Here is a 12,398-nt window from a genome sequence, read left to right on the forward strand (position 1 = left end):
AATGCAAGGAACGCCATCTTAAATCGCGTCCCTTGCATTGAAGCTTCAGTTTACGGTGGTGACCATAAGAAGAGGAGCTCCGCGTCAGATGGCTTCAGGATGGAACCACTCTGCGCCGCAGGGATGAAGCTAGAAGATGCCACTTGGATGAAGACTTCTTCCCGCCTGGATGGATGAAGACATTGCCGCCTGGATGAAGACTTCTTCCGCCTGGATGGATGAAGACATTGCCGGCGCCTGGATGAAGACTTCTCTGCCTGGATGTCGGGACTTCAGAACTGTAAGTGGATCTTCGGGGGTTAGTGTTAGGATTTACTTAATTTTTTTGGGTGGGTTTTTATTTTAGATTTGGGTTTGGGCTTGTAAAAGAGCTAAATGCACTTTTAAGGGCAATGCCCATCCAAATACCCTTTTCAGGGCAATGGTTAGCTTAGGTTTTTTTAGAGTTAGGGTTTTTATTTGGGGGGTTGGTTGGTGGGTTTTACTGTTGGGGGGTGTTTGTATTTTTTTTTTACAGGCAAAAGAGCTGATATCTTTGGGGTAATGCCCCACAAAAGACCCTTTTAGGGGCCATTGATAGTTTATTGTAGGCTGGGGGAGGTTATTTTGGGGGGCTTTTTTATTTTGATAGGGCTATTAGATTAGGTTTAAAAAAATATTTTGGATAATTTTGTTTGTTATTTTTCGTAATTTAGTGTTTGTTATTTTTTGTAACTTAGTGTTTTGTTTTTTTTGTAATTTATTATTTTGTAATAATGTTTAATTGTATATTTAAATAATTTTAGTAGTGTTAGGTTTTTTAATATGTAATTTAGTTTATTTAATTGGTAGTTTAATTTATTTTAGTATAATAGTTAGGGTAGGATAATTTATAGTTTAAAATTAGTTTATTTTAATTCTACAGGTAAGTTTTAATTTATAGGGATCTTGTAATTTTAATTTAAAGTTAAGGGGTTGTTAGGTTTAGGTGTTAATAGCTTAATTTAGTTTTTGGCGATGGGGGGGCTGACGGTTTAGGTGTTAATAGAGTTAGTTAGTGGTGGTGATGTGGGAGGCCAGAGGTTTAGGGCTTAATAAGTTTATTTAGTGACGGCGGTGTCGGGAAGCGGCGGAATAGGGGTTAGTATTTATATTAGTGGCGGCGATGTCGGGAGCGGCAGATTAGGGGTTAATAGGTTTATTATAGTGGCGACGATGTTGGGAGCAGCAGATTAGTGGCTAATAGGTTTATTATAGTGGTGGCGATGTCGGGAGCGGCAGATTAGGGGTTAATAGGTTTATTATAGTGGCAGCGATGCGGGAGGGCGGCAGTTTAAGGGTTAATAGGTAGTTTATGGGTAAAGTCAATGTTAGGATCAGCATTCCTGGGTCATCCCCTCCACACGTAACACTGCAGGATTTGCAGGAGATAGGTGCTCAAACCTTCACAGACCCCCCTACCAAGGTCTGAGAAAATATATAAGAACAAAAAGATGAAGGTAGCACTCTTTGCAGCAGGAAACACCTTTATTAGGTAGTTTATGGGTGTTAATGTACTTTGTAGCAGTTTAATTGGTATAAATAAAGTTGGGAAAAACCTGAATATCAGCGTCATCAATGACTGTTAGTTAACAACAGTCCGATGCTCATCGCTCCGTACTTGGTGCGCATGTTTTTGACGGCTTTTTTTTTATAAATATGGAGATTGGATTCAGATCCGTGGCCGTGATGTTAGGCGAGCGTATTGACGCCCGCAAATGCAACATAGTTGACGCTTTGATAAATATCACCCTATGCATCATCAGAAGTGTGGGCTCCAAATCTGCTGTGAGTGTATCTGCTGACAGTCAACTGGTTACACATGCTGCAGGGTGTGCAGGGAGGAACATGTATTGTGTTTCTGTACAGCACTATTCATATTCCCCCCTGCACACCCTGCAGCATGTGTAACTTATAAGTGTTCTGTATTTTAAGGGATGGGTGGCAACCTTAACTGTAAGTGACATTTACCCATGTAGTAGTGCATGGTGGGAGTTGTAGCCCACAACAGACATACACAGTTGTCTATATTTATCTTGTGAGTGCCAAGTGAAGTGATTATTCTAGACCTGTATAACAATGTCAAAAGTGACATTTATCCAAGCAGTGCATGGTGGGAGTCTACACTTTATATTTATATTTTGAGTACCTATATAAAATATCAACTAGTTACACCTCTAAGAACCCTAAATAAAATTTACAGCCCAGATTAATGGTTTACCTCAAACAAGGGAGGGCCTATCCTATTATATAAAAGGCTAAGTGTGTTTGTCTGAAGCTGTCATGCGCAGTAGAGACAGCACGAGTACAAACACACCTGGCCTTTGAGATCCATACCTGATCTGCGTCAGAGGTGGGCGTGGCCGGGCATGATTGGGGGTGTGGCCGGATGTGAAGGGGGAGTGGCCTGGCATGAAGGGCCGTGAAGGGGGCGTGGCTGGACTGAAGGGGCGTGGCCAGGTGCGGTCGCTCGCAAGATAAAGGGGAGAGAGATAGAGAGGGGAGGGAGATAAAGAGGGGGGAAAGGGGGGGAGAGAGAGAGAGGGGGGAGAGAGAGAGAGGGAAGGGGAGAGAGAGGGTGGAGAGAGAGGGGGGGAGAGAGAGAGAGGGGGGAGAGAGAGGGAAGGGGAGAGAGAGGGGGGAGAGAGAGGGAAGGGAGAGAGAGAGAGGGGGGGAGAGAGAGAGAGGGGAGAGAGGGGGGAGAGAGAGAGAGGGGAGAGAGAGAGGGGGGAGAGAGAGAGGGGGGAGAGAGAGAGAGAGAGAGAGAGAGAGAGAGCAAAAGAGGGGGAGGAGAGAGAGAGCACAAAAGAGAGGAGAGAGAGAGCGCAAAAGAGAGGGGAGAGAGAGAGCACAAAAGAGAGCGCAAAAGAGAGGGGGAGAGAGAGAGCGCAAAAACGAGGGGGGAGAGAGAGCGCAAAAGAGGGGGGAGAGAGCGCAAAAGAGGGGGGAGAGAGCGCAAAAGAGGAGGGAGAGAGCGCAAAAGAGGAGAGAGAGAGCACAAAAGAGGGGGAGAGAGAGAGCGCAAAAGAGGGGGGAGAGAGAGAGCGCAAAAGAGGGGGGAGAGAGAGAGCGCAAAAGAGGGGGAGAGAGAGAGCGCAAGAGAGGGGGAGAGAGCGCAAAAGAGAGGGGGGAGAGAGAGCGCAAAAGAAAGGGGGGAGAGAGCACAAAAGAAAGGGGAAGAGAGAGCGCAAAAGAAAGGGGAAGAGAGCGCAAAAGAGAGTGGGAGAGAGCGCAAAAGAGAGGGGGAGAGAGAGCGCAAAAGAGAGGGGGGAGAGAGCGCAAAAGAGAGGGAAAGAGAGCTCAAAAGAGAGGGGGAGAGAGAGCAGAAGAGGGGGGGTAAAGAGAGGGAGAGAGACAGCAAAAGAGTGGGGAGAGTGCACAAAAGAGAGGGGGAGAGCGCAAAAGAGAGGGGGGAGAGAGAGCGCAAAAGAGAGGGGGGGAGAGAGCACAAAAGGGAGAGGGGAGAGAAAAAGAGCGCAAAAGAGGGGGGAGAGAAAGAGAGCGCAAAAGAGAGGGGAAAAGAGAGCGCAAAAAGAGAGGGGGGAGAGAGCGCAAAAGAGAGGGGGGAGAGCGCAAAAGAGAGGGGAAAGAGAGAGCACAAAAGAGAGGGGGAGAAAGAGCACAAAAGAGAGGGGGGAGAGAGCGCAAAAGAGAGGGATAGAGAGAGGGGGAGAGAGCGTAAAATAGAGGGGGAGAGAGAGAGCGCAAAAGAGAGGGGGGAGAGAGAGAGCGCGAAAGAGGGGGGAGAGAGAGAGCACAAAAAAGAGGGGGGAGAGAGAGAGCACAAAAAAGAGGGGGGAGAGAGAGAGCACAAAAAAGAGGGGGGAGAGAGAGAGCGCAAAAGAGAGGGGGAGAGAGCACAAAAGAGAGGGGGGAGAGAGAGCGCAAAAGAAATGGGGGGAGAGAGAGCAAAAGAAAGGGGGAAGAGAGAGCGCAAAAGAAAGGGGGAAGAGAGAGCGCAAAAGAAAGGGGGAAGAGAGAGCGCAAAAGAGAGTGGGAGAGAGTGCAAAAGAGAGTGGGAGAGAGCGCAAAAGAGAGTGGGAGAGAGAGAGCGCAAAAGAGAGGGGGGAGAGAGAGCATAAGAGGGGGGGATAAAGAGAGGGAGAGAGACAGCAAAAGAGCGGGGAGAGTGCACAAAAGAGAGGGGGGGAGAGAGAGCACAAAAGAGAGGGGGAGAGAGCACAAAAGAGAGGAGGGAGAGAGAGAGCGCAAAAGAGGGGGGGGGGATAAAGAGAGCGCAAAAGATGGGGGGGAGAAAGAGAGCGCAAAAGAGAGGGGAAAAGAGAGGGGGAGAGTGCAAAAGAGAGGGGGGAGAGAGAGAGCACAAAAGAGAGGGGGAGAGAGAGAGAGTGCAAAAGAGAGGGGGGAGAGAGAGCTCAAAAGAGAGGGGAGAGAGAGGGGGAGAGAGAGAGCGCAAAAGAGAGGGGGAGAGAGAGTGCAAAAGAGAGGGGGGAGAGAGTGCAAAAGAGAGGGGGGAGAGAGAGAGCGCAAAAGATAGGGGGAGAGAGAGAGCGCAAAAGAGAGGGGGAGAGAGAGAGCTCAAAAGAGAGGGGGAGAGAGCGCAAAAGAGAGGGGGAGAGAGAGCGCAAAAGAGAGGGGGGAGGGAGAGAGAGAGAGGGCAAAAGAGAGGGGGAGGGAGAGAGCGCAAGGGGTGGGACCGCTGTACTGCAAAAAATGGCCCGTGTGAACAGGCTTTAGGACTAGTACTTACATATTGCAGGATTTTGCTTTACTGACTGCATTTGTATAAAAATTGTGTTTTGTCCCACACTCCCTAGAGAAGTCAAAAAGCAAACTCTGTAACCTAGGTTTTCAAAATGCTACAAACTGCCTAAACCAGTTATTTGATTTGCAGGTTACAGAATTTGATTTTGGTCTCTCTCTAGCACCATGTATACACAAAATCAAAAGTTATGCAGCAGAAAAATATATTAGTAAGTAAATAAAATAAAAAAATATTCTAATTTGGGTACTGACAGACAGCTGCCAGTACCCAAGAAAGCTGCCATTACAGGGAGAGGAAAGGGTTAGAGAAATGCTTGGCAGGGATCAGTGGGTTGAAGAGGGCTCCTCACACTGCAGAAAATAAAATTATTAAAAAAATATTAAAAATGAAGAAAATAAAAAAATACTAAACTGCTTAGTGGCAGACTGTCTGCCAGAGTCTAAAATGGTGGTGAGGAGTGTGTGTGGTGTGGGGAGGAAAGAGCTGTTTCTGATGGATCAGATAGGAATCAGGTAGGTGGGAAGTGTCAGTTGGGAGGGTAATACCTACATTACAATACTATTACCCTTACCAGCTAACTAATAAACCCCTTCACTGCTGATAATTTCCTAAATGTGGTGTGCAGCTGCAGTTAGCAGCCTTCTAATCACAAGAAAGCAATAGCAAAGCCTTATATGTATGCTATTTCTGAACAAAAAGGATCCCCGAGAAGCTTTTACAACCATTTGTGTTATGAATGCACAAGCGGTATGTAAATAATGTCAGCGAGTAACCCAGAGTTTGTGAGAAAGCTAACATTTTTTTTTATATGATCGCATCTGGGGCGCGATCCGATATAGATCGCAGTTTGCGGCGCAAGCGAGGGAACCGGCGTCGCCCGCAGTTTCAGCTCGCAACTCGAGCTATCCCATATAAGTCGCCGTCAGATGCTAACGTGCCGTAAGTCTGACAAACCAGCGATGTCCAGAAATCTGCGTAAGTACAAATTTCTGGCGTCGCCAGTGACTTGCGGCACGTTAGAAACTGCCGGCGCCTATAAAACCTGACTAAAGTCTAAAACACCCGCACTGTCTAACACGCCTCCCTAACATAGCCCGCACTGTCTAACACGCCTCCCTAACATAGCCCGACACGTCTAACCCTCTATCCGCTATCCCCCCCTCACTAGCCTAACAATAAAAAAGCTATTAACCCCTAAACCGCCGCTCCCGTACCCCGCCGCAACCTAATAAAGTTATTAACCCCTAAACCGCCGCTCCCGTACCCCGCCGCCAGCTATATTATATCTATAACCCCCTAAAGTGAGCCCCTAACACCGCCGCCATCTATATTAAAATTATTAACCCCTTACACCGCCGCCATCTCTATTAAAATGATTAACCCCTAATTTAATCTACCTACCCCGCCGCCAGCTATGTTATCTATATTAACCCTAAGTATATTATAGTTAATATAGGTATTACATTATATATATTAACTATATTAACCCTAATTATATTAGGGTTAATATAGTTACTATAGTATTTATATTAACTATATTAACTCTATCTAACCCTAACACCCCTAACTAAATTTATATTAAATTAATCTAATTCATTTATAAACTAAAATATTCCTATTTAAATCTAAATACTTACCTATAAAATAAACCCTAAGATAGCTACAATATAATTAATAATTACATTGTAGCTATGTTAGGGTTAATATTTATTTTACAGGTAAATTGTTAATTATTTTAACTAGGTATAATAGATATTAAATAGTTATTAACTATTTAATATCTACCTAGTTAAAATAATTACCCAATTACCTGTAAAATAAATCCTAACCTAAGTTACAAATACACCTACACTATCAATAAATTTAATAAACTACAAACATCTATCTAAAAATACAGTTAAATTAACTAAACTAAATTACAAAAAAAAACAAACACTAAATTACAAAAAATAAAAAAAAGATTGTAAGATTTTTAAGCTAATTACACCTATTCTAAGCCCCCTAATAAAATAATAAACCCCCAAAATAAAAAAAATTCCCTGCCCTATTCTAAATTAAACAAATTTCAAAGCTCTTTACCTTACCAGCCCTTAAAAGGGCCTTTTGTGGGGCATGCCCCAAAGAATTCAGCTCTTTTGCATACAACAAATACAATCCCCCCCCCCCCCCATTACAACCCACCACCCACATACCCCTATTCTAAAACCACCCAAACCCCCCTTAAAAAAGCCTAACACTACCCCCCTGAAGATCTCCCTACCTTGTCTTCACCACACCGGGCCGAACTCCTGATCCGATCCGGGCGATGTCTTCCTCCAAGCGGCAAAGAAGAATTCTTCCTCCAGCGATGTCTTCCTCCAAGCGGCAAAGAAGAATTCTTCCTCCGGCGACGTCTTCCTCCAAGCGGCAGCAAAGTCTTCATTCTTCCGGCGGCATCTTCAATCTTCTTTCTTCGCTCCGCCGCCGCGGAGCATCCATCCCGGCCGACTGCTGTACTACGAATGAGGTACCTTTAAATGACGTCATCCAAGATGGCGTCCGCCGAATTCCGATTGGCTGATAGGATTCTAACAGCCAATCGGAATTAAGTTAGAAAAATCTGATTGGCTGATTGAATCAGCCAATCAGATTCAAGTTCAATCCGATTGGCTAATCCGAACAGCCAATCAGATTGAGCTCGCATTCTATTGGCTGATCGGAACAGCCAATAGAATGCGAGCTCAATCTGATTGGCTGTTCGGATCAGCCAATCGGATTGAACTTGAATCTGATTGGCTGATTCAATCAGCCAATCAGATTTTTCTAACTTAATTCCGATTGGCTGATAGAATCCTATCAGCCAATCGGAATTCGGCGGACGCCATCTTGGATGACGTCATTTAAAGGTACCTCATTCGTAGTACAGCAGTCGGCCGGGATGGATGCTCCGCGGCGGCGGAGCGAAGAAAGAAGATTGAAGATGCCGCCGGAAGAATGAAGACTTTGCTGCCGCTTGGAGGAAGACGTCGCCGGAGGAAGAATTCTTCTTTGCCGCTTGGAGGAAGACATCGCCGGAGGAAGAATTCTTCTTTGCCGCTTGGAGGAAGACATCGCCCGGATCGGATCAGGAGTTCGGCCCGGTGTGGTGAAGACAAGGTAGGGAGATCTTCAGGGGGGTAGTGTTAGGCTTTTTTAAGGGGGGTTTGGGTGGTTTTAGAATAGGGGTATGTGGGTGGTGGGTTATAATGGGGGGGGGATTGTATTTGTTGTATGCAAAAGAGCTGAATTCTTTGGGGCATGCCCCACAAAAGGCCCTTTTAAGGGCTGGTAAGGTAAAGAGCTTTGAAATTTGTTTAATTTAGAATAGGGCAGGGAATTTTTTTTATTTTGGGGGTTTATTATTTTATTAGGGGGCTTAGAATAGGTGTAATTAGCTTAAAAATCTTGTAATCTTTTTTTTATTTTTTGTAATTTAGTTTAGTTAATTTAATTGTATTTTTAGACAGATGTTTGTAGTTTATTAAATTTATTGATAGTGTAGGTGTATTTGTAACTTAGGTTAGGATTTATTTTACAGGTAATTGGGTAATTATTTTAACTAGGTAGATATTAAATAGTTAATAACTATTTAATATCTATTATACCTAGTTAAAATAATTAACAATTTACCTGTAAAATAAATATTAACCCTAACATAGCTACAATGTAATTATTAATTATATTGTAGCTATCTTAGGGTTTATTTTATAGGTAAGTATTTAGATTTAAATAGGAATATTTTAGTTTATAAATGAATTAGATTAATTTAATATAAATTTAGTTAGGGGTGTTAGGGTTAGATAGAGTTAATATAGTTAATATAAATACTATAGTAACTATATTAACCCTAATATAATTAGGGTTAATATAGTTAATATATATAATGTAATACCTATATTAACTATAATATACTTAGGGTTAATATAGATAATATAGCTGGCGGCGGGGTAGGTAGATTAAATTAGGGGTTAATCATTTTAATAGAGATGGCGGCAGTGTAAGGGGCTTACATTAGGGGTTAATAATATTAATATAGCTGGCGGCGGTATAGGGGGATTAGATTAGGGGTTAATAATTTTTATATAGGTGGCGGCGGTGTAAGGGGTCAGATTAGGGGATAGATAAGGTAGATGGCGGCGGTTTTAGGGGCTCACAGTAGGGGGTTAGTTTATGTAGATGGCGGCGGGGTCCGGGAGCGGCGGTTTAGGGGTTAATAACTTTATTAGGGATTTCGGGGGGGGGGGATCGCGGTTGACAGGTAGATAGACATTGCGTATGCGTTAGGTGTTAGGTTTATTTTAGAAGATCGCGGTTGACAGGGAGATAGACATTGCGCATGCGTTAGGTGTTAGGTTTATTTTAGCAGCCAGTTTAGGAAGTTACGGGTCTCCAATAGTCAGCGTAAGGCTTCTTACGGCTGCTTTTTGTGGCGAGGTAAAAATGGAGTAAGTTTTCTCCATTTTCGCCACGTAAGTCCTTACGCTGCATATTGGATACCAAACTGCGCGGGTTTGGTATACCTGCCTATGGCCCAAAAAACTACGGGCGACGGCAGAAATATACGCGCGTAACTTCTAGGTTACGCCGTATATGTGATACCAAACCCGCGCAAATATTGGCATCGCCGGCTTTTGCGGGCGACGATTTTTATCGGATCGACCCCCTGATGCTGAAATAATGGTGTGAAATATACCAACATGAGCCTAGATCACTGGTTTTCAGACCTGTCCTCAGACCTTCCTAACAGGCCGAATTTTGTGGATATCTGAACTGGAGCACAGGGGAAATAATCAGCTGATTAGTAAACATGGGTATTTTACCTGCTCTCACCCAAGGTAATCATGAAAACCTGGCCTGTTGGGGAGGCCTGAGGACAGGTTTGGAAACCAGTGCCCTAGATATATACTTTGGGTTGGCTACTAAATATATAATATAGTTTTGATAGGTAAATAAATAAAAAACCAAGGGCTTTATTTCTATTTAAATGGAATGATAACAAAAATGCTAAAAATTCCGATACTTTGGGCTCTGTAAGTCCCGGTACTGAAGTGGTTAAACCTTGGTCACTGAGTGGCTGCTGGATGGAAGTGGGTCAGATATCTCAAGATATTCCACAGGATGTGGGATGGCTGGGAGGTACAGAATGATGTTTATGGAAGAGGATGATGGTTGGGTTTAACCCCTTGGACACCAGAGAGTGCTGCAGAGCAATGTGAACACCCCTCATGCAGCAACATTACCTGACTTTAGACCATAGCATGGTTGTTTCTATATTTTTGCAGCTGCTATCCTGCAATATTGGCAACATTCCCAGGGAGAACCAATAATTTTATATTGTGTATGTGAAGAAACATTGATTTAACATGGTAAGATATTTTCTAAAGGAAAAGGGTTAAGTTAAATATGTTTAAAGTGGTATTGAAACATCAGGAAATGCATGTTTGTACACAATTAATACTGTAGACTCACATTTTCATTGGATTATAAAGACAACTCCCACGGGTCAAATGATAAATAGAGAAATGCCTTCATGAAAAGCAGATTTGACAAGAACCAATAACCTGTTTTACATTTTAAACTCTACTAGATGCTACAAAGAAAAAATTAATTCAATCTCTTCAATCTTATTTCAGTTTTTTTATCACTGTAGAATTATTGTGAACTTTAGCACTGTTTCTGCTGAATTTTATGTGTGGGAAGCAAGGTTGGCAGGTTAATGTCACTTCTGAATGTCACTACTTGTGTCTGATAGATCTGAGCAATGGATTTTTATCAAGGTCAATATTTTATTTTCCAGGTTTTGACTGGAGTTTGCACTTTAAGTGGGAACAGCTAACTGTGGAGCAAAAATCCAAGAGAGAGGACCCCACTGAGCCCATCAAGTAAGGATAAACATAATTAACTTTAATTATTAAAATAACTGAAAATGTTTACATTATTCAGAGACATGAAACCCACATTTTCTCTGTGATGATTTGGATACAGTGCAGCATAAAAAAAAATCCAGTTATGTCTATAATCAATTTTACTGTGTTCTCTTGGTATCTTTTATTGAAAAGCATACCTAGTTAGGCTCAGAAACCACAATGCACTACTGCTAACTACACACATATGCCTTTTGTCATTGGCTCAACAGATCAGCTGACCTATCTCTCAGTAGGGCATTGCTTTAATAGGGATTAAACATATTTATTTGCAGGAAATTGTGCAATAATACAATGCTGCAACACATTAGAGCATTTTATTTTGCACTCGTATGTCCATAGCATATGGTTATTGTATTATTATTATCAGGTATTTGTAGAGCGCCAACAGATTCTGCAGCGCTGTACAGCATAATAAGGAAATGAAGACAGGGCAGCAATTGCATTAGAGGGTAATGAAACCCAATACAGAAATAAGATTAAATGCATGATTCAGATAGAGAAAGTTTCCATTGTAATTATATTATCAAATATTCTTTTTTTCTCTTGGTATTCTAAAGTATGTGAGTACCCTCTTCCATTGTTCTTACCTTTTAATTATTTACAAGACTTCCCTATACAGTATACATTTTTCCCTTTTCCTGAGGTACGCTCTGGACCCAACAGCAATACCAGCTACATCTGGGACTTTAATAGATCCGTTTGTGCACTATCACATTGTTTTTTTGTTGATATTGTTTATTTGATTGTGATTTCACAAGTTTATATATTGTTTTGCACATAAATATATATATATATATATATATATATATATATATATATATATATATATATATATATACACATATATACACACACACACAGGAACGAACAACCAGCTCAATACCATTGTTAGCCTGTTCTGTGGCAATTTACCACCTGTGTGCGCTTCTCTCTGTATGTATTTAGTCTCCTTATGGGAAAAAGGGGCAACCAGATGTGGATCCCTTGCTCAGTGTGCTTAGAGGAATGTAGCTACACCTCACTGACGAGGCCCAATGAAGGCCGAAACAATCATCTGGGGTTGCTGTGTTCCTTGTTCAGAGAAGAATTGCCTGGTATTTCGGCGCTGGACTGACCATAATAGGCGGGATCAGACTGATATACTACAGGAAAGTTCTACTCTGTTAAAAGCATTACTGGGCTAAAAGAAGCTGCACTCAGGGGGTAAATCGCCATAGAACAGGCTAACAATGGTATTAAGCTAGTTGTTCATTCCTGTGAGTGCGCTTCTCTGTGTGTATATGTATATATGTGTGTGTGTGTATATATATATATAAATATATATATATATATATATATATTTTAGACATATGGTAACATTCTTGATCACTACATCACTCTTGTCTTTTCATTAATATTAATTTAAAGTGAATGTAAAGTTTAATGTTACTGAATACTGAAATGCATGTATAATTAGTCCCTTGATGTAGTCGCTAACTTTTTTTAAAAGCAAAACTATTGTTTTTAAAATAGTGTTTATAATTTCTACCTTTTTACTTGCGACTCCTCCCCAACCATACTTCCTTGTTCAGATCCTGGGACGTCTCCAGCAGTCCCACCCACTTTCTACGTTGCTCCAAAGCGTGTGCACGATCTTGATTTTCACTGCGCATGCGTCAAACTCCGCAACTGACACATATTATTCAATGAATAATAATATTACAAATTTG

The 12,398-nt window shown here is 42.2% G+C and overlaps 1 protein-coding gene across 1 annotated transcript in view; it reads left to right on the forward strand.

Annotated features, from left to right (window-relative positions):
• Positions 1–12,398, forward strand: part of GALNT14 (polypeptide N-acetylgalactosaminyltransferase 14) — a 1,042,958-nt gene that overhangs the window by 835,626 nt on the left and 194,934 nt on the right. The window contains exon 8 of the mRNA XM_053712800.1: positions 10,560–10,644. Coding sequence (XP_053568775.1) covers positions 10,560–10,644 — 85 coding nt within the window. The remainder of the gene's footprint in view (positions 1–10,559; positions 10,645–12,398) is intronic.

The sequence above is a fragment of the Bombina bombina genome, chromosome 4 (assembly GCF_027579735.1).
Source record: "Bombina bombina isolate aBomBom1 chromosome 4, aBomBom1.pri, whole genome shotgun sequence".
Lineage (NCBI taxonomy): Eukaryota > Metazoa > Chordata > Amphibia > Anura > Bombinatoridae > Bombina > Bombina bombina.